The following is a 24,255-nucleotide window of genomic DNA, read 5'->3' on the forward strand; positions in this document are numbered from 1 at the left end:
ACTGTGAGCTTAATTTAGAAAAAGCAATATGCGGCTTTATGCCTGTGCCCCAAATAAACTTCCCAAACAGCTTGCCTAAAGGGAGGGTGTGAGGGGAAGACCTCTTAAAATATACATTGTATTTCTTCTTAACATGTGCATTCTAAGTGCATTTCTTCTTAAAATATGCATTCTGTCAGGCGGTAGAGAAACCAACCCCCACAGCAGGTTGCCAGGAACGGACAAGACAAGGAAAAGTCCTTTACATCTGCTTTTATTCAATATTCACAGAGAGAGGCTTGGGAATGTAGCCTTTCAGAATAATGGCATCATCCCGAGTGAATCTCCATCCCCTCCGTCTCTCCCGCTTCCTCATTTGTCAATCTCATAGTCTCTCCTTCAGGTGCTGAAAAGTGCCCTCTGCCTTTGAGCTCTTTGCTCTCCTACTTTCAAGTCTCACTGGATTCTGGGAGGGGGAATCCAGAATGCTTTCTAAAGAAACTGAGTCCGTCAGCTGTTGCTCCCCTTCTTCTTCTTCTTCCTCCTCCTCCTTCTCCTCCTCCTCCTCCTCCTCCTCCTCCTCCTCTCCCATTATTTCCCAGCTTTTCCCCTCATCTGCCTCTGAGCTGTGACCTCCCTCAAACCCCTCCTGTAATTCTGAACTATCTTCCTCTTCTCTGGAAGGGTCAGGCTGGGGAGGCAGTCTCCACCATTCCTCCTCTGCCCAGTCCCTGACACATTATAAAACATAGTTTCAACTGGAAGCTGCTTTGCAATGTTCAGGGGAAAGCAAAATCTGAAGGATAACTATGTTCTGATTCATATAATAGTCCATGAGCAGAGATCAAGTCAGTTTGAATTAAGACCCACAAAGAACAAATTCCTCAAGCATCCATAATTTAAACAGGCCATCCTACTTAAATATCAAAACTGCTGAAATTGCAAGACACAGGAAACATTACGGCTCCATCAATGTATTGACACATGGGGGTATAAATATATATTTATTATTATTATTATTATTATTATTATTATTATTATTATTATTAATAATTATTATTTATCATCATCATCATCATCATCATCAAAATATTCCAAGAGACAATGCAGCAAGCAGGCAGCCCTTCAAATATAGGTTGCCTCCTCAGATCTTGCAGTAAACCTCATACTTCATCTTTGCTCCTAGTTTGCTTTTGGCTAAACGCTCTTCAAACCTTCTGTCCATTTCTTGGTTCTGAGATTCTGAGAACAGGCTTTTCCAGTCACCAACAGATCCTGCAAATGTTTAAGATAAATGAATAGTTGTAACATATATTCAGAAGTATTTTATTAAGCTGGAGACTCTTCAGTGGGGTGGATTTGCAGCAATGACTTCCCAGACGCAGTGTCACTGCGACTTGCTTGAGAAGGGAGCAGACGGCCAAGACAACTGCAAAACTATGGCAGTGCGATGGCAGTCTTTTACAAAGGAACTTTTCATTACAACTAAGTCCATTTTAACTTTAAAAGAGGATAGTGGATTGGTTCTCGCTTGACAATAGGGTAGATGATTATGCAAAAAAAGTAGATTTGCATACATTTGAATAGAAATACATCTCACCAGATTGAGGAATACCCCAAGTGACTTGCCAACCTTGGACTCGACAGCCCTCAAACAGAGGACACCTTTAGCTAGAGAACGACTAGGAACAGCTCTTAAAAATAGATCACTGTCTTCTGTAAGGTAGGACTCAGGGACATCCTATTCCACAATCTCCAACCATCTCTTGTGGGATGTATGTCCAAGTGATATTTGAAAAATCACCACCTGTTTCTCTTTTAAAATGTATTATCCAATTTAACTACTTCTGACACCAAAGCAGGAAACACAAAAGACAGGACTGCCTGATGGTGTGAGGGGGACCTTGGTATAGTTCCTTCTGATGGATCCCTCCCATGCCAAGTCCCTCATATAACATTGGTGCCCTCTTAGCTCTTGGAAACAGGGGGCAGAATCAAATCATTGTGGGAAATTTAAGTGGTGGCTCCCAGTTGCTCAGTGCTGTCCACTACTGGGGGGGGGGGTATGTGGACAGGAGAGTCCAGAGCAGGCATTAGAAGGGGGTCCCAATAGGGCATGAGCAAGTTCCCCAGGATGCTGCATATTGATTCCAGAGGCATGATGATGGGAGCTATTTCTCCATCACAAACCTCAACAACTTCTGGGCTGATTTTATAGAATCAAATACAGATTCCTAATCCCATACCCTGTGTTCTTGAATGATAACACAGAATGGTAACTTGCCTTGAAATCACAGGTCTGGACTGAAAATTAAACCTTGCAACCCTTTGTGGCATCCCTACTTTACAAAAGCATACACAAAATATAACTTGATAAGTAACTGTACATAGTTGTGATCACTTAGCAGGCAACTATTGGTGAACAGTCTTATTAACTCCCACCATACCCTAGAAATTTACCTTTGCGGAAAAGAACATCTCCAAATGCTCCATGAGTTTCAGCAGATTTCTGCTTCATAGCTTTGAAACTGCCTTTTTCAGCAACACTTTTAATTTCTTCTTCAGTCAGGGAAAACCCAAAGAATTTAGCTATTTTTTGCAATCCTGAATGTAGATCCTTTTGTTTTTTCATAAACAAGAGAGAGCATATTGCATTTGTCAAAAACATTACATCTATAGTAGAGCAAAAGTAATGTGTCTGTTAAATTAACCCAACATCATCTACTACTCAGTAGTCCAAAGATTTCACTACCCTTTTGTCGATCTCATTTAAATACCTATTTAGGCATATGGACATATGAAGCTATATGTTTAAATTAGGATTGATGGATTATTACTTTTGTATGTCAGCTGGCAATGTTTTCCCCCTTTCTTTTTGTTATATATTTAAATAATATTACTTAAAAATATAAAAATAAAAATGATGTTTTAACTCTACACTGAAGGTGGAGACCAATGTCATATAAAAAGAAACTCACTCAAGTGGGTTCTTCAGCTGTGCTATCAGCCCTGCTTCCTCCTGGCCTTGTAATAGTGACAGGTGTAGAGTGACCTAGGTATCCGTTGAGAGGTATTCTCGCCTAATACATGCTTTTGCTTTCAAAACTCTGGCCAGAAGAAACCATCTCTTTGGCTTAGCTGCCAGCGTAGGCCACAAGCCTACACAACAACTGTGTTATGAGCATTTCAGAAAACAGTCAGACATGTAATGACACGTCTGTGTTCAGATTCCTGCTCCATGTTTGCAGTCATGGGATTGCTGTCTATCACATGACGGTGTATGTTTTCATTCCACAGAGTGGGAAGTGAAGGAGACATGATGTTTTGGTATTACTGTGTTCCGGAAAGTGGGATTATTGTCCTTTGTTCTTTCTCTCTTTGCTATCTGATGAGAAAGAGGAAGGAGCTAAGTCAGAATGCTCTGAGTGTATTAATAAATGAACGCAATTAGCCAAAATGCTGTGCTACTGAGTTCTGTTACGCAAACTGCAAATACTCTGTAGATCCCTAAGTGTGCTGATGCTTCTTGGTATCGGTTGCTGTGATGTTTGGGCTGAAGAAAATTTGGAAGCTCCCGAACTACAGACCAGGAGGGAGAAAACATGCCAGTTGGGCATGTGTCTCTACCAGGGTCCTACACGAGAGTAGGACGATCCTAACAGTCCGTACGCACTCATCACAGACAGGGTATTCACCTATAAAGTGTCCTTGTGCATTTATCTCTTCGACAGCATTTCACAAAGAAACCTAGTTTTGATAGCCCTGGGGCTAATGTGAACCTCACCTCCTTAAGTTCTTCGTAACATATGCCCATGACATTTTCATCATCAACATACTTGTCCCATTCTGAGACATGGTCAAAGTAGGAGCCCCAGCACACTGGATAAAAAGGAGAAGAGAGCTGCATGATATCAACATTTTAAACTTATCATTATAAGCAAATTCAGCTATACAAATTAGAATTGCTGGGGGAAGCAGCACTGTTTTCCACAACAAACACATTGAAGTAGAAACTATACAAATTAGAGGAGCATTTCATCAGTTTTTCCTTTTTGTGTGGGGGTTTAAGAGGTTCTTAGCGGTTTCCTTTTGGTGCGCAGAAGCTAGTGGTTTTATTTTTCAACTTTTCTCCCAAATCCAGACAGAGCATTTTATGTCATTCTGAATGGAAAGAATGTGTGACCCACCAGTACCCTACCAGAGTAAGCTCGCCAAAACATCTTCACCATTTTTGTGGCATTATCCCTGGTTTCTTCCATGCCCAGAGCCCCCTAGAATTCACACATACACCTTAGATCCTTAACGCAAAAACTATCTAAGAACTTTAAGCTCACCGCTAGCATACACACATAAACTCACCTGCATACAAACATGTGGGAACTCTCATTGGACTGGCATTCCCATTCATGGGGACATGGATGTTTTAGGAAGGCATGTACATGATGGCTGTCATGGTCTGGTTGGATGCACAGGAGTGGTGAGAGGCTGGGGAACCCCAAAGGGAACCTCCAAGTGATGACAACTCAGAGCCTGGGGATTGGTGGTGGGACAATGATGAGTTGTCAGAGGGAGAAGAGGCAGCAGGCTGGGAAGATGGGGTGTCAGAAGCTGAAGAGGAGAAAGGGTTTAGTGAGCAGGAAGAGGCTGGGGCAGAGAGCAGTCCAGAATCAGAGGCAGAAGTGGAGACTAGAGAGGAGAGGCGTCAAGAGGCAAAGATCAGGCAGGCTGCTGAAGAATCCAGGGGGTCTTCCCCTCCTGCTGCAACTAGGTACCCCCCTGGTCTCCCAGAACCCGCAAGGGTATGAAGAGGGCAGAGTAGAGGCAGGCAGGGTGATGGAGCCTCAGATTGCTTGGAAAGGAATTGGGGGAGGAGTAGTCTTAGGCAGCTGCGCGAAGGCGGGGGGACTTTTAGTCCTTGCAACTGCGTCAATGGGGCAAAATCTTTTTTATATATATAATATTTTTATTCATTTTCAAATACAAATTTATACAACCTTATCACATTTTATCACCAATTCCTCTTTTTTGACTTCCATCAGTTTCTCTGCCAATCTTCCATTTTAATTGTTTTATTTACGCATTTCCTAATTTTAATATGGCCTTTAAATATACCCTCCCCGATCTTATTTCTTTTTTACATTATTCCTCAATTTTTCACAGAACATCTTGAAAACCTACAAGAGTTGTCTGTTCATCACATATGCTTTTCAGATAACCCGTAAATTTCATTGGGGCAAGATCTAATGGGAGGAGTTGCTGTGCTCACTAGACCTGAGCTGTTTTGTCTCTTTGAATAAAGAGTTAACTTCACCGACACATTGTGAGTTATTGCTGACCTGCTCCCAATACCCGCCCTGATAATATAGGATTTTAAATGTTGAAACCAGCACACTGAAATTAGCTTAGATACGAACTGCCAAACAGCGCAGCTCATGAAGGTCTAGGGTCAGGACACTGAGGTCCAGCGCCGAGGGCCTTCGAGAAGTGAAGTTACAGGGAACCAGGCAGAGGGTTTTCTTGGTAGTGGCACCCACCCTGTGGAACACCCGCCCAACAGATGTCAAAGAAATAAGCAACTATCTGTCTTTTAGAAGACATCTGAAGGCAGCCCTGTTTAGGGACGCTTTTTATATTTGATGAATTATTGTATTTAATATTTTGCTGGAAGATGCCCGGAGTGGCTGGGGAAATCCAGCCAGATTGGCAGTGTATAAATAAATTATTATTATTATTATTATTATTATTATTATTATTATTATTATTATCATCATCATCATCATCAGGTTACATGTGACCAAAGGTTAGCATCCAACAGAAGTTATGCCGCTAGATTCTGGAGTGATTGATGTTGCCGGTCCATCTTCAAAGGCAGAACCAGGTAAAAGCACACTAGAGTAGTCAAGTCAAGCTGTTATCATACATTGGAGCCAACTCCTAAAGGCCGAGGTCCCATCGCCCTCCCCCCCACCCTCCATAAAATATTTGAGCTCCCACCCAAAGTTGATGGACATTTCCATTCAAATTGTGTCTGTGTGCAAATCCCGAGATTGATTATGTGGGGCAGGGCTTACCTGCCCCTCCCAATATTTTATTCAAGTTGGCTCCCTTCTTTCCATAGCATTCCTGACCATGTCTAGGTCCTAAGTCTCTGGGAAAGGATGAAGCTGGCATATTAACCAGAGCGGACAGTACACACTCTCGGCTTCTGCTGCCACCTAGATAACAAAATGGGGTGCTGGATCCAGCACCTCTTCCCATACCATGAACTACTCTTGCATATATTATTTTTGACATTTGCTGTAAAATAAAAAGGATACCTTGTCCATTCATAAAATCTGTGAAATATGCATCCCATGTTGCATTAGGAAAGCCAGGAAAATTATTGTTGAAATGAAAATAAGACACCACTGTATCTTTGGGATTCCGAATCAGCACCAGTATCTGAAACACAAAGATATAAATCACACTTTAAGATTGTGCCCTTAATGCTCTGAAATAACATTTAAGTGAATGCTGTTGTAAAGGAATTATAGCTGAAAGACTGTAAAATATATGTACTCACCTTGGCTTTACTTTTGAAAATAGATTTGGGTAGTAAATGAGGAGGGAGATGAGTTACTATGATCCTTCTGGAAGGTAATTTCGCCATCCTCTTAAATAAGATAGGAAATAAACACTGTGGTCAAATTTTGAATTTAATCAGTTCATTTCTTCATTACATCATAGTATGGATTGCAATGGAAACATTTCCTTCCAGATTTTTCACTAGATCTATTTTTATTTTATTTATTTAATCCCTAGCCTGCTTGGTTCCTATATGTCTACATAACACACAAAGCGCTCTTCCCAATTCTGATTTTCAAGCACAGCTACCACTTTTCTGGGAAACATTTTTTGAATACGTGTCATGTGAATACAACTCTTTGATTGTGTGCACAGTTATCAGTATTTTCCAGTTATTTTTTTTAAAAAAACTGGTCTTAAATAATGATGGATAAACTGCCAACTGACCAGGAAAAAGGAAAAAGAAACATGATGATGAGCTAGATTTCTGGAACTGGCAGATTTCTCAGCTTACATAACGGTTTATTCGTGCTGCTGTTAATACAAATGGCACAGTGAAATCAACATCTGCAGGGGAAAGTGCATCTCCAATCTAAACCAAACAAAAATTGCAAACCCTCTTCCATGACTTCAGGTGAGGTTGTACCTCCCTGGTACATGTTATTATTATGCCCCATGTCTTCAATCTACTCTTAAGCTAAAAAGAATAACAGTCAGAGATGGGAATACATGCGACTGTACCATGAAATGACATGAAACAAGTTCAGAAAATAAATACATAAATAAACTTGCCGCAGAGACACTGGGTCCATCAGGCCATGGATACTTTGGCTTGGCCATCTATGCCCCTCAGGATGACGCTACATAATCACCTGGCCAACTGCCACCAAGCAGCAGCTTCTTATACAGTGGTACCTCAGGTTGCAAACAGGATCCGTTCCGGAGCCCCGTTCACATCCCAAACAGAACGCAAGATGCGACAGCGTGTCTGTGCGTGCGCAGGTCACGTTTTGCCGCTTCCGCACATGCGCGTGACGGCATTTTGACCGGAAGTAACACGCTCCATTACTTCCGGGTCACTGCATAGTGCAACCTGAAAACGCTCAACCTGAAGCTTATTTATCCTGAGGTATCATGTATGGAGAAAGGGCAATGTTATTTCCCTCTAGCACAGGAATCCAAATGTCTGCTCCTTGGGTGACAGAGATCTGTACACCATTCAAGGGGGTCTGATGCTTCCTAAACTCATTTTTAAAAGAGTGGTTCTCCTAGACAATGAGCACTATATGTCTGCTTTTCAGAGACTAATTAATGTCAGTGATGGTGCTGATTGCTGATGAACTAACCTTGAATGCATCTAGATTTCTAAACTCAAGACGTGGAGGCACTGCCAATTCCTCTTCAATTGCCATTCTTCTTTTATTTTCCTCTTCTGTATATTTCCCAGCCCTGAATTCCAAGTCACGTAGCATGGTTTCAAGCCAGTTTGTACCTGAATGAGATGCAAAATGTCTGGGGCATGTGCTTCATGCTTCTTTTTAATAACTTGCTCATGGAAATCCCTGCTGCTCAAGGACATTGTCCACAAATAAAGAATTTATCCAAAATGTATAAGTTATGATTAAATTGGCATTTAAAGGATGAAATTGTTAAGGATGTAAGGATGTAAGGGTAAAATGGGCCCAAGACTTCAGATATACAGTAGAATTGGAGAAATGGGAAAATCTTTGGAAATATGAAATCAAATTTACAGCCTGCTATTTAAAGAAAGAAAACTTTTTAAAAATGATGTATAGGTGGTACCTCACTCCATCAAAATTGGTGAAAATGAACAAAAAAGATCAGTAGTAAGTACAGTGGTGCCCCGCAAGACGAATGCCTCGCAAGACGGAAAACCCGCTAGACGAAAGGGTTTTCCGTTTTTCGATGCGCTTCGCAGGACGAATTTCCCTATGGGCTTGCTTCGCAAGACGAAAATGTCTTGCGAGTCTTGAGATTTTTTTTCTGCTCCCCACCCCCTTTTTCTAAGCCACTAAACCGCTAATAGCCTTTTAGCAGCTAATCCGCTAAGCCTTTAATAGCCACTAATAGGGTTTAATAGCCGCTAAACCGCTAATAGCGCTAATCCGCTAATCCGCTAATAGGGTTGCTTCGCAAGACGAAAAAACCGCTAGACGAAGAGACTCGCGGAACGAATTAATTTCGTCTTGCGAGGCACCACTGTACTGGAGATGTAACCATAAGGATAGGAATCTATTCCACATGTGACTTTAGAAAGCATTCCAGACCCTCCCTCCCAGAACCTGGTGAGCCTTGAAAGTAGGAGAGCGGAGGGCTCAGAAGCAAAGAGCCCTCAGCACCACCCGTAGAATAGATGACGAATGAGGAAGTGGGAGAGGAGGAGAGGAGAGATTTACTCGGGGCAACGCCATTATTCCAAGAGGCTGCGTTTCCAAGCCTCTCTCTGTAAACGTTGAATAAAAGGCAGATGGTAAGAACTTTTCCTTGTCTTACCCATTCCTGGCAACCTGCCACGGGGGTTGGTTCCTCTGCCTCCTGACAGTAATGGAATTATTAATGGTCAGACATGAATGTCTAGGCTGGGGGTGAAGCCAAATCAGACAGTTCTCCATTTTTTTGTATATAAATACAGTGGTACCTCGGGTTACATACACTTCAGGTTACATACGCTTCAGGTTACAGACTCTGTTAACCCAGAAATAGTGCTTCAGGTTAAGCACTTTGCTTCAGGATGAGAACAGAAATCGTGCTCCGGCGGCGTGGCAGCAGCGGGAGGCCCCATTAGCTAAAGTGGTGCTTCAGGTTAAGAACAGTTTCAAGTTAAGTACAGACCTCCAGAATGAATTAAGTACTTAACCTGAGGTACCACTGTAGGGAGAGTCATATAAGTACTCCTCCTGTGACTCTTACCTCATCATGGTTGGGCTATTTAGATTCCTTGGCTATATGTAACTGCACCTGTGTAATTTGTTTTTTATACAGAATATGTTCCATGTATGGTTATGTTCTTCATATACTGCCTTTCATAAGACATTTTTGTTAGGGTGGAAAAGATGGCTACTCACCTGTTTTAGGATATCCTACCAGGATCACATCATCCGTTCTGGCTTCAAAGGTTTCAAGAGCTTGGAAATTTTCTAGCTTGCAAACAGCAAGAGGATACAAAATCCCTTTATAGGTAAATAGCTTATCTTCTGGAGCTAGCTTGTCACCATCAGCCAAAAACTTGTCCAGAATTTCAATACGTTTCCTGTTCATGTTCATCTTTGTATCTGGCAGGATGGACACTTGATGAAGATTGATGAAGATTGAGATTTGAGCTATTCTGCCTGAACAGATTATGGTAATACTTATGTTGATCAGAAAAAGTTAATATATTACCAAGATTACGATTCATATCTGGTGATGAAGTTCACAGTGTTACTGTTTAACCAAGATGCCTGTAAAGTACCTCTAGCATTACATTTCCCATTCCATGTTCACAGCTGTCCTTGACATTTGGGCTTCTGATTATTTCAGAACTCATCAGCATCAAGAATAGTTTTGCTGGATCAGTTCAAAAGCCATCTTACCTAGCATCAGGTTCTCACAGAAATTGGTTTAGTGTACTCAGAAAACAGGCACTGTGTGTGTGAAGCAGGCGAGAGAGACAACAACAACAACAACAACAACAACAACAACAACAACAACAATAATAATGATATTTTATTTATACCCCGCCCTCCCCAGCCAAGGCCGGGCTCAGGGCGGCTAACAAGCAATAATAAAAACAAGTTGAATGATTACAACTTAAAACAAAATTAAAATACAACATTAAAATATTGAAACATTAAAATATTAAAATGCCTCATTAAAATGCCTCATCGCAGGAGAAGGAAAAGAAAAAAGAAAGAGAGGGAGGGAATCAAAATGGCTCCAAGCCAAAGACCAGGCGGAACAACTCTGTCTTACAGGCCCTGCAGAAAGAAATCAGATCCTGCAGGGCCCTGGTCTCATGAGGCAGAGCGTTCCACCAGGCCGGAGCCAGAGTTGAAAAGGCCCTGGCTCTGGTTGAAGCTAATCTAACTTCCTTACGGCCCGGGACCACTAGGGTGTTGGACCTTGAGGCTCTCCGTGGGGCATACCGGGAGAGGCGGTCCCTTGGTATGAGGGTCCTAGGCTGTGCAGGGCTTTAAAGGTCAAAAGCAGCACCTTAAATCTGACCCTGTACTTCACCGGGAGCCAGTGCAGCTTGAAAAGCACTGGGTGAATATGCTCCCATGGCAGTGACCCCGTGAGGAGCCTCCCTGCAGCATTCTGCACCCGCTGGAGTTTCTGGGACAGCTTCAAGGGCAGCCCCGTGTAGAGCGAATTACAGTAGTCAAGCCTGGAGGTGACCATCGCATGGATCACTGTGGCCAGGTCGGGGCGGGAAAGGTAAGGGACCAATTGCTTGATGCGGCGAAGCTGGAAAAAGGTCACCTTGGCTGTTGCTGTAACCTGCGCCTCCATGGAAAGGGAGGCATCAAGGATTACACCCAAACTCTTAACGGAAGGCAATGGCACTAATTGGGCCCCCGGAAGAGAAGGGAGTTGGTCCCTCATCCCCATGCCATCCCAACCCAGCCATAGGACCTCTGTCTTCGAAGGATTTAGTTTCAATCGGCTCCCACGAAACCACCCCTCCACAGCTTCCAAGCATCTGGTCAGTGCGTTTGTGGCTGAGTTGGTGTGGCTATCCATCAGCAGATAGAGCTGAGTGTCATCAGCATATTGGTGACAGCCCAGCCCAAAGCTCCGGACAATCTGGGCAAGGGGGCACATAAAGATGTTAAAAAGCATCGGGGAGAGTATTGTGCCCTGCGGCACTCCACACACCAAGGAATGGTGCGACGACATTTCCCTCCCTAGTGCCACCCTCTCTCCCCGACCAGAGATAAAAGAGCACAGCCAGTTACGGGCTATGCCCTGTATCCCCACGTCTGCGAGGCGGTGGTCCAGAAGCTCATGATCGACCATGTCAAAGGCTGCTGACAAATCTAAAAGGATCAGCAGTCCTGATCCGCCTCGATCCAGTTGTCTACGGAGATCATCTTTTAGGGCAACCAGAGCCGTCTCGGTCCCAAAACAATTAGTAAGTGTGGTAAACAATGAAAAGTGTCAGTAAGTCATACAGGAGCCATAATGCCATCTGTTGATTGAAATTATAGCAGGGCAAATAAATGATTTTAGACCACCACTTCAATGGTTTGTAAAATAGTGTTATTTTACAACAGCATTCTACAAGAAGATACTATGAACTACTGTGGCCACACTCTTACGTAAAAGCTTTACTTTAAATGCTTTATCTTGGCGTTCTGAGACTAAATTCCACCCTTCAAAGTTTAGCACCTAAGGCTCTGCGAATGAGGAAGTGAGTTGGGGAAGGAGTTAGCACCAGTTAAACTGAGCTGACTGCAGCTTCTGGGAGCTTATGACCAGAGCTTGTGACCAGGACTCGTAAACAGGGGAATTTGTGAGGGTGTTGAGCAAGGAAGGCCCTTGGTGCTGTCTCATAGTATGCATAGAACCAAGAGACATGAGAGGTGAGAAAGCTGCTGCAGACACATGCACACCTGTGCCATGTTTGTCTTCCTCCTGGAGAACATGCAAAAGTACACTTGTGGCAACTGCAAGCTGGTTGCCTTGTTGGAAGAGAAGGTATAGCAACTTGAGGCTCACCTAGCCCCACTTGGAGCTACAAAGCAAGAATTTTTTCAATAGAGTTGAGTGGACCGTGCTAGACTAGTAACACAGGTGGGATGCCCCTAGAGAGGAAGAAGATTGCCCACTGCAAGTGATGAACCCCTGGAGGAACATGACACGCAGAAGCAGGGCTGTCAGGAGCCATGCTGCGTCACTGGAGCTGCAAAATGGATTCCACATGCCCACCTCACAGTTTCAACTGGGAGCTGCTTTGCAAAATTCAGTTAAATGCGAAATCTGAAGGATAACCAATTTTTATACAATAGTCAATGAGCAGAGGTCAAGTCAGTTTGAATTAAGATCCACAAAGAACAAATTCCTCAAGCATCCATCCATTATTTAATCAGGTCAACCTGCTTAAATATCAAAACTGCTGGAATTGCAAGGAAACATTATGGCTTCCTCTATACAGGTACACAGAAAGAGACAAAGCTAAGTGTGTTTCAGGAGACCATGGAGGAGACAGGCAGCCCTTCGAATCTGGGTCGCGTCATCAGCTCTTGCAGTAAACCTCATACTTCATCTTTGCTCCGAGTTTGCTTTTGGCTAAACACTCTTTAAATCTTCTGTCCACTTCTTGGCTCTGAGATTCAGAGAACAGGCTTTTCCAGTCACCAACAGATCCTGCAAACATTTAAGATAAATGACTAGTTTTAACATATATTCAGAAGGTATTTTATTAAACTGGGGTCTCTTCAGTGGGGTGGATTTGCAGTGTCACGGCCACTTGCTGGAAAGGGAAAGCCAAGACAGCAATGAAGTCAATACTGTGTGGTGGCAGCAATAGGTGCTCTGCTGTTGCTCCTGCGCTGCCCCACCCTTGTGATTTGCTTAGCCTTCCCTTCCCCTGCAAGGCAGCAGTGGCTCCACTGTTGGAAGGCTGTTTGCTTCACCTCTGTTCCACTGAGCCTGCTGCTCCTATTGACTCCTTTGGAATTTGTTGGCTAAAGGAGGTAACTGACCTTGACAAAAAGGAACCATAATCGTTTGCTCCTCAGCCAAACATCACACAGCTGCTGTTAGGATTTACTATGAAACATGCTATTTATTAACCACTCACCGTGCATAAGTCTCTCACACAGGAGCTGTTAATTAAAACTAAGTCAAAATAAACTTTAAAAGAGGTCAGTGCATTGGTTCTCGCTTGACAATAGGGTAGACAGTTATGCAATGTCAAAAAAAGTGGATTTGCATACATTTAAATAGAAATACATATCACCAGATTGGGGGATACACCAAGTGACTTGTGTGCTCTTTAAACAAACCTTGGACTGGACAGCCCTCAAACAGAGGACACCTTTAGCTAGAGAACAACTAGGAAGAGCTCTTAAAAATAGATCACTGTCTTCTGTAAGGTAGGACTCAGGGACATCCTATTCCACAATCTCCAACCATCTCTTGTGGGATGTATGTCCAAGTGATATTTGAAAAATTGCCACCTGTTTCTCTTTTAAAATGTATTACCCAATTTAACTACTTCTGACACCAAAGCAGGAAACACAAAAGACAGGACTGCCTGATGGTGTGAGGGGGACCTTGGTATAGTTCCTTCTGATGGATCCCTCCCATGCCAAGTCCCTCATATAACATTGGTGCCCTCTTAGCTCTTGGAAACAGGGGGCAGAATCAAATCATTGTGGGAAATTTAAGTGGTGGCTCCCAGTTGCTCAGTGCTGTCCACTACTGGGGGGGGGATATGTGGACAGGAGAGTCCAGAGCAGGCATTAGAAGGGTGTCCCAATAGGGCATCAGCAAGTTCCCCAGGATGCTGCATATTGATTCCAGAGGCATGATGATGGGAGCTATTTCTCCATCACAAACCTCAACAACCTCTGGGCTGATTTTATAGAATCAAATACAGATTCCTATTCCCATACCCTGTGTTCTTGAATGATAAATAAAAAACCAGAAGAAGAACTTGGATGCCTTGAAATCACAGGTCTGGACTGAAAATTAAACCCTTTTTGGCATCCCTACCTTTAAGAAGCTTACGCAAAAAATAACTTGATAAGTAACTATACATAGTTGTGATCACTTAGCAGGCAACTATTGGCGAATAACCTTATCAACTCCCACCATACCCTAGAAATTTACCTTTGCGGAAAAGAACATCTCCATATGTTCCATGAGTTTCAGTGGATTTTTGCTTCATAGCTTTGAAACTGCAATTTTCTGAAACACTTTTAATTTCTTCTTCGTTCACGGAAAAACCAAAGAATTTAGCGATTTTTTGCAATCCTAAATTTGGATCCTTTCCCCCCCGAAAACAAGAGATAACATGTCAAAACAGTATATTCAGTCCTTTCATTCTAGCTGTACGCAACAGTATGTAGTCCTGCCACCTTTTGGGGGGAAAGGTGGCACGAGGGCTCTCGGAAGCATTTGTCCAGCTTAGGACAAGGAGGCACAATGCTCTGACAGGATCCTGGAGGCCTGCTGTCTCCTTCCCAAAGTCAGGCAGGGGAGGCTTCTTCACCCAAGCAGCAGCACCCTGCTAGGTGGGTGGGTGGATGAGGGAGCATCAAGCAGCTACTCCGCCCTCAGTGCCCAGACTTGGCATGAGGCCACGCCCCCCCACTGGCTCCTCCCCCTGCTTGCTGGTGAGTACTGACACTTTTTTCAATAAAAAAGCACTGATTACATCTATAGTGGGGCAAAAGTAATAAGTCTGTTAAATTAACTTAGTAGCATCTACTACTACAGGTCTAATGGGAGGGGTATAAATAAATTATTATTATTATTATTATTATTATTATTACTACTACTACTATTACTACCCTTTTGTCAATCTGATTTAAATACCTATTTAGGCATATGGACATATAAAGCTATGTGCTTGAATTAGGATTGATGGGTTAATTTTTATTTTTTATTTTTATTTTTTTGTAATCCTGAATGTTGATCTTTCCCCCACAAAAAATCCAAGAGATAACATATTGCATATGTCAAAACATTACATCTATAGTGGGGCAAAAATAATGTGTCTCAACATCATCTACTACTCAGTAGTCCAAAGATTTCACTACACTTTGTCAATCTCATTTAAATACCTATTTAGGCATATGGACATATGAAGCTGTATGTTTAATTTAGGATTGATGGATTATTATTTTTGTATGTCAGCTGGCAATGTTTTTCCCCTTTCTTTTTGTTATATTTTTAAATAACATTACTCAAAACTCTGGCCAGAAGAAACCATCTCTTTGGCTTAGCTACCAGAGTAGGCCACAAGCCTACGCAACAACTGTGTTATGAGCATTTCAGGAAACGGTCAGGCATGAAATGGCATGTCCGTGTTCGGATTCCTGCTCCGTGTTTGTAGTCATGGGATTGTTGTCTATCACATGACGGTGTATGTTTTCATTCCACAGAGTGGGAAGTGAAGGAGACAGGATTTTTGGTATTACTGTGTTCCAGAAAGTGGGACTATTGTCCTTTGTTCTTTCTCTCTTTGCTATCTGATGAGAAAGAGGAAGGAGCTAAGTCAGAATGCTCCGAGTGTATTATATGTAAATAAACGTAGATTAGCCAAAATGCTGTGCTACTGAGTTCTGTTATGCAAACTGCAAATACTCTATGGATCCCTAAGCATGCTGATGCTTCTTGGTATCGGTCGCTCTGATGTTTGGGCTGAAGAAACTTTGGAAGCTCCCGAACAACTGACCAGGAGGGAGAAAACATGCCGGTTGGGCATGTGTCTCTACCAGGGTCCTACACGAGAGTAGGATGATCCTAACAGTCCGTACGCACTCATCACAGACAGGACATTCACCTATAAAGTGTCCTTGTGCATTTATCTCTTCGACAGCATTTCACAAAGAATCCTAGTTTTGATAGCCCTGGGGCTAATGTGAACCTCACCTCCTTAAGTTCCTCGTAACATATGCCCATGACATTTTCATCATCAATGTACTTGTCCCATTCTGAGACATGGTCAAAGTAGGAGCCCCAACACACTGGATAAAAAGGAGAAAAGAGCCGCATGATATCAACATTTTAACACTTAACAGGCTCTCTGCTAGCATACTCACATAAACTCGCCTGCAGACACACATGTGGGAACGCTCATTGGATCTGCTTTCCCATGCATGTGGACACTGAGGTTTTAAGAATGCATGTGCCTGCATGTAGGATTTAAATGTTGAAACCAGAACTTTGAAATTAGCCTAGATACGAATTGGGAAACAGCACAGCTCATGAAGGTCCACTATCACGAGTCATGCTGCTAGATTCTGGACCGATGGACGATTCTGGCCCATCTTCAAAGGCAACGCCAGCTAATGCACATTACAGTAGTTAAGTCAACAGGTTGCCATAGCATTCATGACAGTGTCTAGGTCCTAAGTCCCTAGGAAATGATTCAGTGGGCATATTAACCAAAGGTTAACACTCCCAGCTTCTGCTGCAACCTGGACCTCAGAATGGGCCATATGCAGGACCTCTTCCCATCCTGTGAACTATTCTTGCATGATTTTTTCAAAATAAAAAGGATACCTTGTCCATTCATAAAATCTGTGAAATATGCATCCCATGTTGAATTAGGAAGGACAGAAAGGTTATTGTTAAAATGAAAATAAGACACCATTGTATCCTTTGGATTCCGAATCAGCACCAGTATCTGAAACACAAAGATATAAATCAGGCTTTAAGAATGTGCTCATAATGCTCTGAAATAACATTTAAGTGAATGCTGCTGTAAAGGAATTATAGCTGAAAGACTATAAGATGTACGTACTCACCTTGGCTTTACTTTTGAAAATAGATTTGGGTAGTAAATGAGGAGGGAGATGAGTTACTATGATCCTTCTGGAAGGTAATTCCGCCATCCTCTTAAATAAGATAGGAAATAAACACTGTGGTCAATCCATTCCTTTCTTCACTACATTGTAAATTGCATGTAACAGAAACATTTCATTCCAGATCTTTCACTAGAAGTATTTTTATTCTATTTATTTAATTCCTCGCCTGCTCGGTTCCTAAGTGTTGACAACATACAAAGGGCCCTTCACAAATTATCGGTTTCAGGCATAGCTACCATTTCTATGGAGAAAATTGAATATGCGTCATGTGATAAATACAAATCTTTTATTGTGTGCACAGTCACCCACGTGTTTTTATATTTCCTGTAAGCTGCCCAGAGTATCTGAGGAAACCTAGCATGATGGGTGCAGAATAATAATAATAATAGGTGTTTTAAAAAAAAAAAAACAACTGTGCTTAAAATGCTTTTCAGAGATGAAATAAAGTCAGTGATTGCTGATGAACTAACCTTGAATGCATCTAGATTTCCAAACTCAAGGCGTGAAGGCACTGATAATTCCTCTTCAATAGCCTTTCTTCTTTCCTTTTCCTCTTCTGTATATTTCCCAGCTCTGATTTCCAAGCCGCTGAGCATGGTTTCAAGCCAATTTGTACCTGAAGCAGATGGCTTATGTCTTATGTATGTCATTGAGACTGGCACACTCTGGCTTCATGCTGCTTTTAAATATTTTGCTCATGAAAATCCCTGCTGCTCAAGGACACTGCCCACAAATGTCCCCTGGTATCCTTTACTGGTGACTTCTCACCAATGACAGCATGGGCAGGTATGGACCAGAAAACCTCAGGGACTGTGGTTATACAGGTAATATCCGTGTGTCACCCCTACTGACTGACAGATGGGGACTACAGCACTGTGACTTAGGGATGGGTGAATTGGTCGGCTTTGGTTTCTCTCAAAGCTTGAGATCCTTCTGAACTTTTGGAGTTCTGGATTAATTGGACGTTGAGATGCCAGAATGTTGAAGCAATTGGTTTACTTTCTAAAGGAACCAATGCATTAGGAATTCACCAATGTTCCCATTTTTTTCTTTCTGAATATTGCAGATATGTGCTTCAGTTCATTGGTCATCCTGCTCCCTTCACATTACATGATAATTGATACTGATAAGTTGATATATGAATAAATTGACATTGAGGACATCTCAAAAAAGCAAACTTGATGTAATTGCACATACAATTCTGTCAAGACTCTTTTTGAATGGACATGTGGGCACAGTAACAGCCCCACAGAAAATACATTGTGCTGTAGTTGCATGTACAAGCACAACAACTTTGTTTTTGCTGAAGTGTTTTATCAAACTACGTGTGCACATTGGTGTCACCAGTGTGTGGGAGAGGGAAGAAGCAAATGATCTAAAGATGTGGAGAACAGAGTCGTGATGCCCATGCGTCAATTCTGAATTTTGGACATTCTATTATAAATGAAGGGACGCGGGTGGCGCTGTGGGTTAAAGCCTCAGTGCCTAGGGCTTGCCGATCAAAAGGTTCGAATCCCCGGTTCGAATCCCCACGGCGGGGTGTGCTCCCGTTGTTCAGTCCCAGCGTCTGCCAACCTAGCAGTTCGAAAGCACTCCCGGGTGCAAGTAGATAAATAGGGACCGCTTACTAGTGGGAAGGTAAACGGCGTTTCTGTGTGCGGCTCTGGCTCACCAGAGCAGCGATGTCACACTGGCCACGTGACCCGGAAGTGTCTCCAGACAGCACTGGCCCCCGGCCTCTTGAGTGAGATGGGCGCACAACCCTAGAGTCTGTCAAGACTGGCCCATACGGGCAGGGGTACCTTTACCTTTATTATAAATGAATCTTTAATCTTGACTTTATTTTGACTAGATCAATAATGGAATTATCAGTGATCAAACATGAATGTGTAGTCTGGGGGTGAAGTCAAACCAGACAGTTCTCCATTTTTTGAGTATATAAACAGGGAGAGTCATATAAGTACTCTTCCCATGACTCCTTCCTCATTGTGGTTGGGCTATATAGATTCATCGTAAAACCTTGGCTATATGTAACTGCACCGTTATAAATTGTTTTTTATACTGAATATGTTCCATGTATGGTTATGTTCTTCATATACTGCCTTTCATAAGACATTTTTGTTAGGGTGGAAAAGATGGCTACTCACCTGTTTTAGGATATCCTACTAGGATCACATCATCCATTCTGGCATCAAAGGTTTCAAGGGCTTGGAAATTTTCTAGCTTGCAAACAACAGCAGGATACAAAATCCCATCATAGGTTAACAGTTTATCTTCTGGAGCTAGATTGACACCATCAGCCAATATGTTGTCTGTAACTTCAATCCCACGTTTACCTCTCATGGCCATCTTTGTGTCTGATGGGACGGGCACTTCAAGAAAACTAATATTTTCTGTATTCTGCCCAAACAGAACAAAGTTAATAGATTACCACAGTTGCAATTTCTTTCTGCTGAGGCATACATAATGTAAAGTTATTGTTTAACCAAAATTGCTAGAAGATGTCTAGAAAACATCTCTAGCCTTTGCATTCCCATTGCATGTTAACTTAAGGTTAGCAGACGTCCCCGTTTGCTGGGGACAGTCCCCGGATTTACAAATCAGTCCCCATATAAAATCCATTGAAGTTGAAGAGTGTCCCCGGATTCATTGAAAAACATCTGGTAAGCTTATGTTAACTCCAGTTAACTTGACATCTGTGCAGGGCCGGATTTAGGTTTGATGAGGCCCTAAGCTACTGAAGGTAATGGGACCCTTTATCATGTCCACCTGTCCTTTGTCAACAACAAATTGTTGCTGTTTTTTGTGTTGAATATATGCTATATGGTAATTTATGGACCTAATTGGTATCTAAAGCCATTTGCACATAACAAAATAGAAGCCTACACAACACAAAACACTGTATGTAGGTTTTATTTTATTTGTTTTTTATCTTATATTTTGGAAATGTACATCCAGGTTTTTCTCCTTTAATTTTTTTTGGGGGGGCCCAAGAGAATGGGGTCCTAAGCTATAGCTTGTTTAGCTTATATGTAAATCCGGCACTGCATCTGGGCTGCCAATTCTTTCAGAAGTCATCAGCATTATGAAGGGTTTTGCTGAATCAGTTCAAATTTCATCTTACCTGGCATCGGGTTCTCACAGTGGCTAATCAGATACCAAAGGGAAGCCTGCAAGCAGAACATGAGTCCACTTGCCCCACTTCCGATTCTCAGCTGTTGGTATTCAGAGGCATAGTGCCCAGCAGTGGAGCTACTGAAATGTTGCCTGCATTCCCAACACACATTTCAGAATTAGAATTAGTTTTGGAGTTCGGAAAACAGTCCTTATGTGTGTGAGCAGGGGAGAGAGATTTGCGTATAAGTGTGGTAAACAATGAAAAGTTGCAGTTAGTCATTGAGAAGCCATGATCAGCCAGAGACCAAATCTGCCTCCTTAGTAATGACAATAAGCCTAGTTTTGAGATAGAATCTGACTTGTTTGCCCTATGGGATAACCTTTGCTGGCAAAGCAGGTGGGTGGGTGTTTGTGTGTTTCTTTGTTTCTTTCTTTCCTTTGGACCTCTCAGGGGTTTCTAAGCCATTGATTATACCACTCTGCGGAGGCTCTCCAAGCTGGTTGTGAGAGGCAGCACTTGACAGTCGTTCCACTCCTACTTGGCGGGTGAGTTGAGTAAGATGGGATTGTTGCTCAACCCCCTTTACAATTGTGCTTCGGGGCCCTGCAGATTTCTGTTCTTTCTCTTGAGCTACTTAATGTTGCTGTTGGGAAACCTTTGCAGCTCAAGGGTCACGTTCCTGCAACATTCCAGGAGCCACATGCCAGTGCTGGGCAGAGTGAGAGGCCAAAGTACAGTGGTACCTCAGGGTACATATGCTTCAGGTTACAGACTCCACTAACCCAGAAATAGTACCTCGGGTTAAGAACTTTGCTTCAGGATGAGAACAGAAATCGTGCTCCGGCGGTGCGGCAGCAGCAGGAGGCCCCATTATTTAAAGTGGTGCTTCAGGTTAAGAACAGTTTCAGGTTAAGAACGGACCTCTGGAATGAATTAAGTACTTAACCCGAGTTACCACTATAGACAGAGCAATGAATGCAAATTTTTACCTTTCTACGTTAGGTACACCTGCACGTAGCCCACTTTAGCATTTATCCAGGCAAGCCAGAGTCATTATCAGAGTCCAGCCAGATAGAAACCCTCATGAAGGGTATGAAACAAGGCCTGTGAGGGGGGTGGTTTGAGGAGAGGAGTGTGTAGCTGGGGAGGGATATGGCCTGGAGAGAGTCCCAAGGGCCAGATAAAGAGGCTTCGGGGCCATATTTGGCCTGTGGACCTGAGGTTCCCCAACCCTGATTTACAGGGAACTCCCAGGAGAGGTCATCTAGAGATGTGGATGGAGATATCACCAGTATATGGGTGACACTCAGCTTTCCCTCTCTTTTCTGTCAGATGCAGGGGAGACTGTGGGTGTCCTGAATCAATGCCTGGGCATGGCAATGGGCTGGATGAAGGTGAATGAACTCAATCCAGGCAAGATGACAACGTTGTAGGTGGGTGATTCATACACCCAGCTGAATGGGGATCAACCTGTTCTGAACAGGGTTGGCATTCCATCTAAAGAATCAGGTTCACATCCTGGGGTCAGTTACTGATCCAGCTTTGTCATTAGTGGTTAAAAGGACCTCTGTGGTTTCTGTCTATCAGCTTCAGCTGAAATGCAAGCAGCAACCGTACCTGGATTGAGATAGCTTGGACACTGTCACTTCCTATTCAGACTATTGTGACATGGTATATGGCAGGTTGCTTTAAGGACAGCCAAGATTCTGCAGAATAACTAATGGAACTGGGCAGTTGGATCATATTGCACTACTGCTTTGTTCGGCCAATTTAAGATGATGGTTATTATCCTTTTAACCTGACTTGGGACCAGGTTACTTGAAAGATCAGCTTCTACCATATATACCCTCCCTACCAGTCATGGCATGGCTATACATTATCTCCTATAAGAGAGGCAGCATACCTCAGAAAAGCAGTTGCTGGGGAAAAAAAATACCTAACAAGTTGTTCTCTTTACAGGGCAGTAGGAACACTAGTGAAAATTGTATTGTGAGTACAAGCAACTGGAGTGTTGTTTTCTAGCAGCGTTTTACAAGAAGATAAACCATAAGACAGCACAAAGAGTAATATGAAGTTGAAGACTTTTATTCCATATCAGGTGGTGTCTTCTGCTGCTGTCTCAAGAGAGCTATCTATTTATCTGACGAGGTTTGCTTAAACTTTTACACACTAGGAAGGTATGAACTTTTGGTTCCACACCTTTACACAAAAACTTTGTTTTAAATGCTTTAACTTGGTTTTCCCGGAACTTAAACCCCACTCTTTGACGTTTGGCGCCCCAGGGCCTATGAAACATAAGAGCTCTTGCCTCTCTAGTCTGGTGTGTGGTTTCCCACAGAAGCTTCTGAAGCCCCCATGGGAAGCCCACCTGCAACCACAGGAAGGCAAGAGCCCTCTTCTGCTCTTGTCTGCCAGCAAATGGGATTCAAATGCTGCCCCTGACCGTGGAGGTAGAGTGGTAGTCATTTTGACTAGTAGCCTTATTCTCTATGAATTTGTCTAATAGCCTGAATTCTTGCCATCTCCACATCTGGTTAGTGTGAGAATGTTGAGGAAGGTAGGAGAGGATATATTGATTAAATATTATCCCTCCTCACTCACGCTACTTGAGCAAACAGCAGAGCACATTCCATTGCAGATTGCTGGAAGCAAGTTGATGATTTGTTAGAATCTTTTAAATTAAGCAATGTAGTCTGGCTTGTCTGGTCTGGCTTGTTCCTGGTAAGTTTCCCCTTTATTTCCCTTTTAAAATAATAATAATAATAATAATAATAATAATAATAACAACAACAACAACAACAACAACAACAACAACAACAACACAACAGTCTTCTTTAAAAATAAGAGTAAAGTTGACTTACATTCAGTTCACAGCAGTAATCTAAAGGTAGGCTTTATCTTGTGCTTACATTTACATTTGTGGAGAAAAGAAGTCTGAGCTGGGCTGCAGACTTTCTGTCCTCTGTAAGGAAGAGCCAGAAGAGGAGGTCCATGCCCATCTACCTGGTCACACACAAGGGGAGGAGGCTCCAGAGCAGGTATGACAGGAACTGGAGCCACATTCCCCTGCGTGTCCACTCTAGGCAAAAGGAAAATTTTGCATTTGACTGCTTCAGGGGTGATACATCCCACAGTTAAGTACTGTGCAGATTCCAGTAAACTGCTTTCACTTCTGGGACAAAGCGATAGAACCTCCATTTCTGAATATGTGAAATCCAGTAGTTATTCATATCTGTCTCCAGTCCAGATACATCTGTCACTCTATTTTTTAACTTTTAAATTTGTCATATGCAAAACATAATCTGCTCAAAAAAGTAGTCTTCAAAATCATTATACCAAATTTAAAAATGGAAATTAAAATTCTTAAACATTTTCCAGCTTAGGAAGTCTTTCTTCTTTCTGTTCTAGTAATTAGGTCAGGCATCCCGAATGTTTGAGGCCCTCCAGAGGTTTTTGGGACTACAACTCCCATCATCCCTAACAGGACCAATGGTCAGGGATGATGGGAATTGTAGTCCCAAAACAACTGGAGGGTCGAGTTTGGGGGTGCCTGAATTAGGTGAATGATACCACACAAGTCTGCTCACCCCTCTTTGTGCGGCAGCGTTACAGGATGGCAAAGGCTTCACAGGGGCCCCGACGAGGGAACTGAAACAGTGGCGCCCTACTTGGTAGACGGTGGGGGCTTAAGCCCCCTTCGCCTATCAGGAACTGGATCCTAGCCTGCACCCCGGTTTGGTGAATGGGGATGCAGGCTGGCGACTTGGGCTGAGCCAGGGGGCAGAGCCAACAGAGCAGGTAGGCTTCCCTCAGATCCACCCATTGCCCATTTAAGCAGCCCGCACCTGGGGCACTACCTGTTTGTTCCTTCGCCGGGTTTTCCTCCCTGCCCATCCACCCTCAGTTTAAGCTGATAGTCAATGACTTTGCTGTGGCTGTTCTTTATGGGGCCGGGTAGGAATTTGCCCACCGGGCTAATTGGCACCGACCTGGTGGTTTTGCTTACCTCCCAGCAATTGTCACAACCAGTTTGGCATTGGGTCAATCCTT

General features: G+C 42.9%; 2 protein-coding genes across 6 annotated transcripts; both read right to left on the reverse strand.

The window, feature by feature from the left end:
• Window positions 1–237: 237 nt before the first annotated feature.
• LOC310674670 (sulfotransferase 6B1-like) lies at window positions 238–10,209 on the reverse strand. Of its 2 annotated transcripts, XM_083434286.1 has the most exons (7): window positions 9,630–10,189; window positions 7,890–8,035; window positions 6,542–6,631; window positions 6,297–6,420; window positions 3,764–3,858; window positions 2,440–2,596; window positions 238–1,254 (listed from the first exon to the last, which is right to left on the reverse strand). In XM_083434286.1, the coding sequence occupies exons 1-7, from the start codon at window positions 9,826–9,828 to the stop codon at window positions 1,124–1,126; spliced, it is 942 nt and encodes a 313-aa protein (XP_083290412.1). In that variant the 5' UTR covers window positions 9,829–10,189; the 3' UTR covers window positions 238–1,123. The 2 variants fall into 2 exon arrangements, 1 of the variants encoding a protein (XP_083290412.1); XR_014509694.1 differs by lacking the exons at window positions 238–1,254; window positions 2,440–2,596; window positions 3,764–3,858 and adding an exon at window positions 5,204–5,640 and having other exon boundaries at window positions 5,948–6,420; window positions 9,630–10,209.
• On the reverse strand, window positions 238–23,660 carry LOC310674669 (sulfotransferase 6B1-like). Of its 4 annotated transcripts, none has more exons than XR_014509693.1 (8): window positions 19,235–19,684; window positions 17,558–17,703; window positions 17,028–17,117; window positions 16,783–16,906; window positions 16,150–16,244; window positions 14,383–14,539; window positions 12,680–12,912; window positions 238–943 (listed from the first exon to the last, which is right to left on the reverse strand). XR_014509693.1 is itself a non-coding variant. In XM_083434284.1 (8 exons), exons 2-8 carry the CDS (start codon window positions 19,434–19,436, stop codon window positions 12,782–12,784), a joined length of 945 nt encoding a protein of 314 aa, XP_083290410.1. In that variant the 5' UTR covers window positions 19,437–19,487; window positions 23,067–23,660; the 3' UTR covers window positions 11,789–12,781. The 4 variants fall into 4 exon arrangements, 3 of the variants coding, with proteins under 3 accessions (XP_083290410.1, XP_083290409.1, XP_083290411.1); XM_083434284.1 differs by lacking the exon at window positions 238–943 and adding an exon at window positions 23,067–23,660 and having other exon boundaries at window positions 11,789–12,912; window positions 19,235–19,487; XM_083434283.1 differs by lacking the exon at window positions 238–943 and having other exon boundaries at window positions 11,789–12,912.
• Window positions 23,661–24,255: the final 595 nt, after the last annotated feature.

This window comes from Podarcis tiliguerta, assembly GCF_965153285.1.
Source record: "Podarcis tiliguerta genome assembly, chromosome: 3".
Classification (NCBI taxonomy): Eukaryota; Metazoa; Chordata; class Lepidosauria; order Squamata; family Lacertidae; genus Podarcis; species Podarcis tiliguerta.

Bases quoted from the DNA above. Each gene is read 5' to 3' on its own strand.
- LOC310674670 (XM_083434286.1), bottom strand. From the start codon at position 9,828: ATGAACATGAACAGGAAACGTATTGAAATTCTGGACAAGTTTTTGGCT. The intron at 8,036-9,629 runs GTGAGTAGCCAT...CATCTCATTCAG, and splicing joins GGTAGGATATCCTAAAACAG to GTACAAACTGGCTTGAAACC. The intron at 6,632-7,889 runs GTTAGTTCATCA...ATCTTATTTAAG, and splicing joins GAAATCTAGATGCATTCAAG to AGGATGGCGAAATTACCTTC.
- LOC310674669 (XM_083434284.1), bottom strand. From the start codon at position 19,436: ATGGCCATGAGAGGTAAACGTGGGATTGAAGTTACAGACAACATATTG. The intron at 17,704-19,234 runs GTGAGTAGCCAT...CATCTGCTTCAG, and splicing joins AGTAGGATATCCTAAAACAG to GTACAAATTGGCTTGAAACC. The intron at 14,540-16,149 runs GTGAGGTTCACA...CGGGGGGGAAAG, and splicing joins GTTACGAGGAACTTAAGGAG to GATCCAAATTTAGGATTGCA.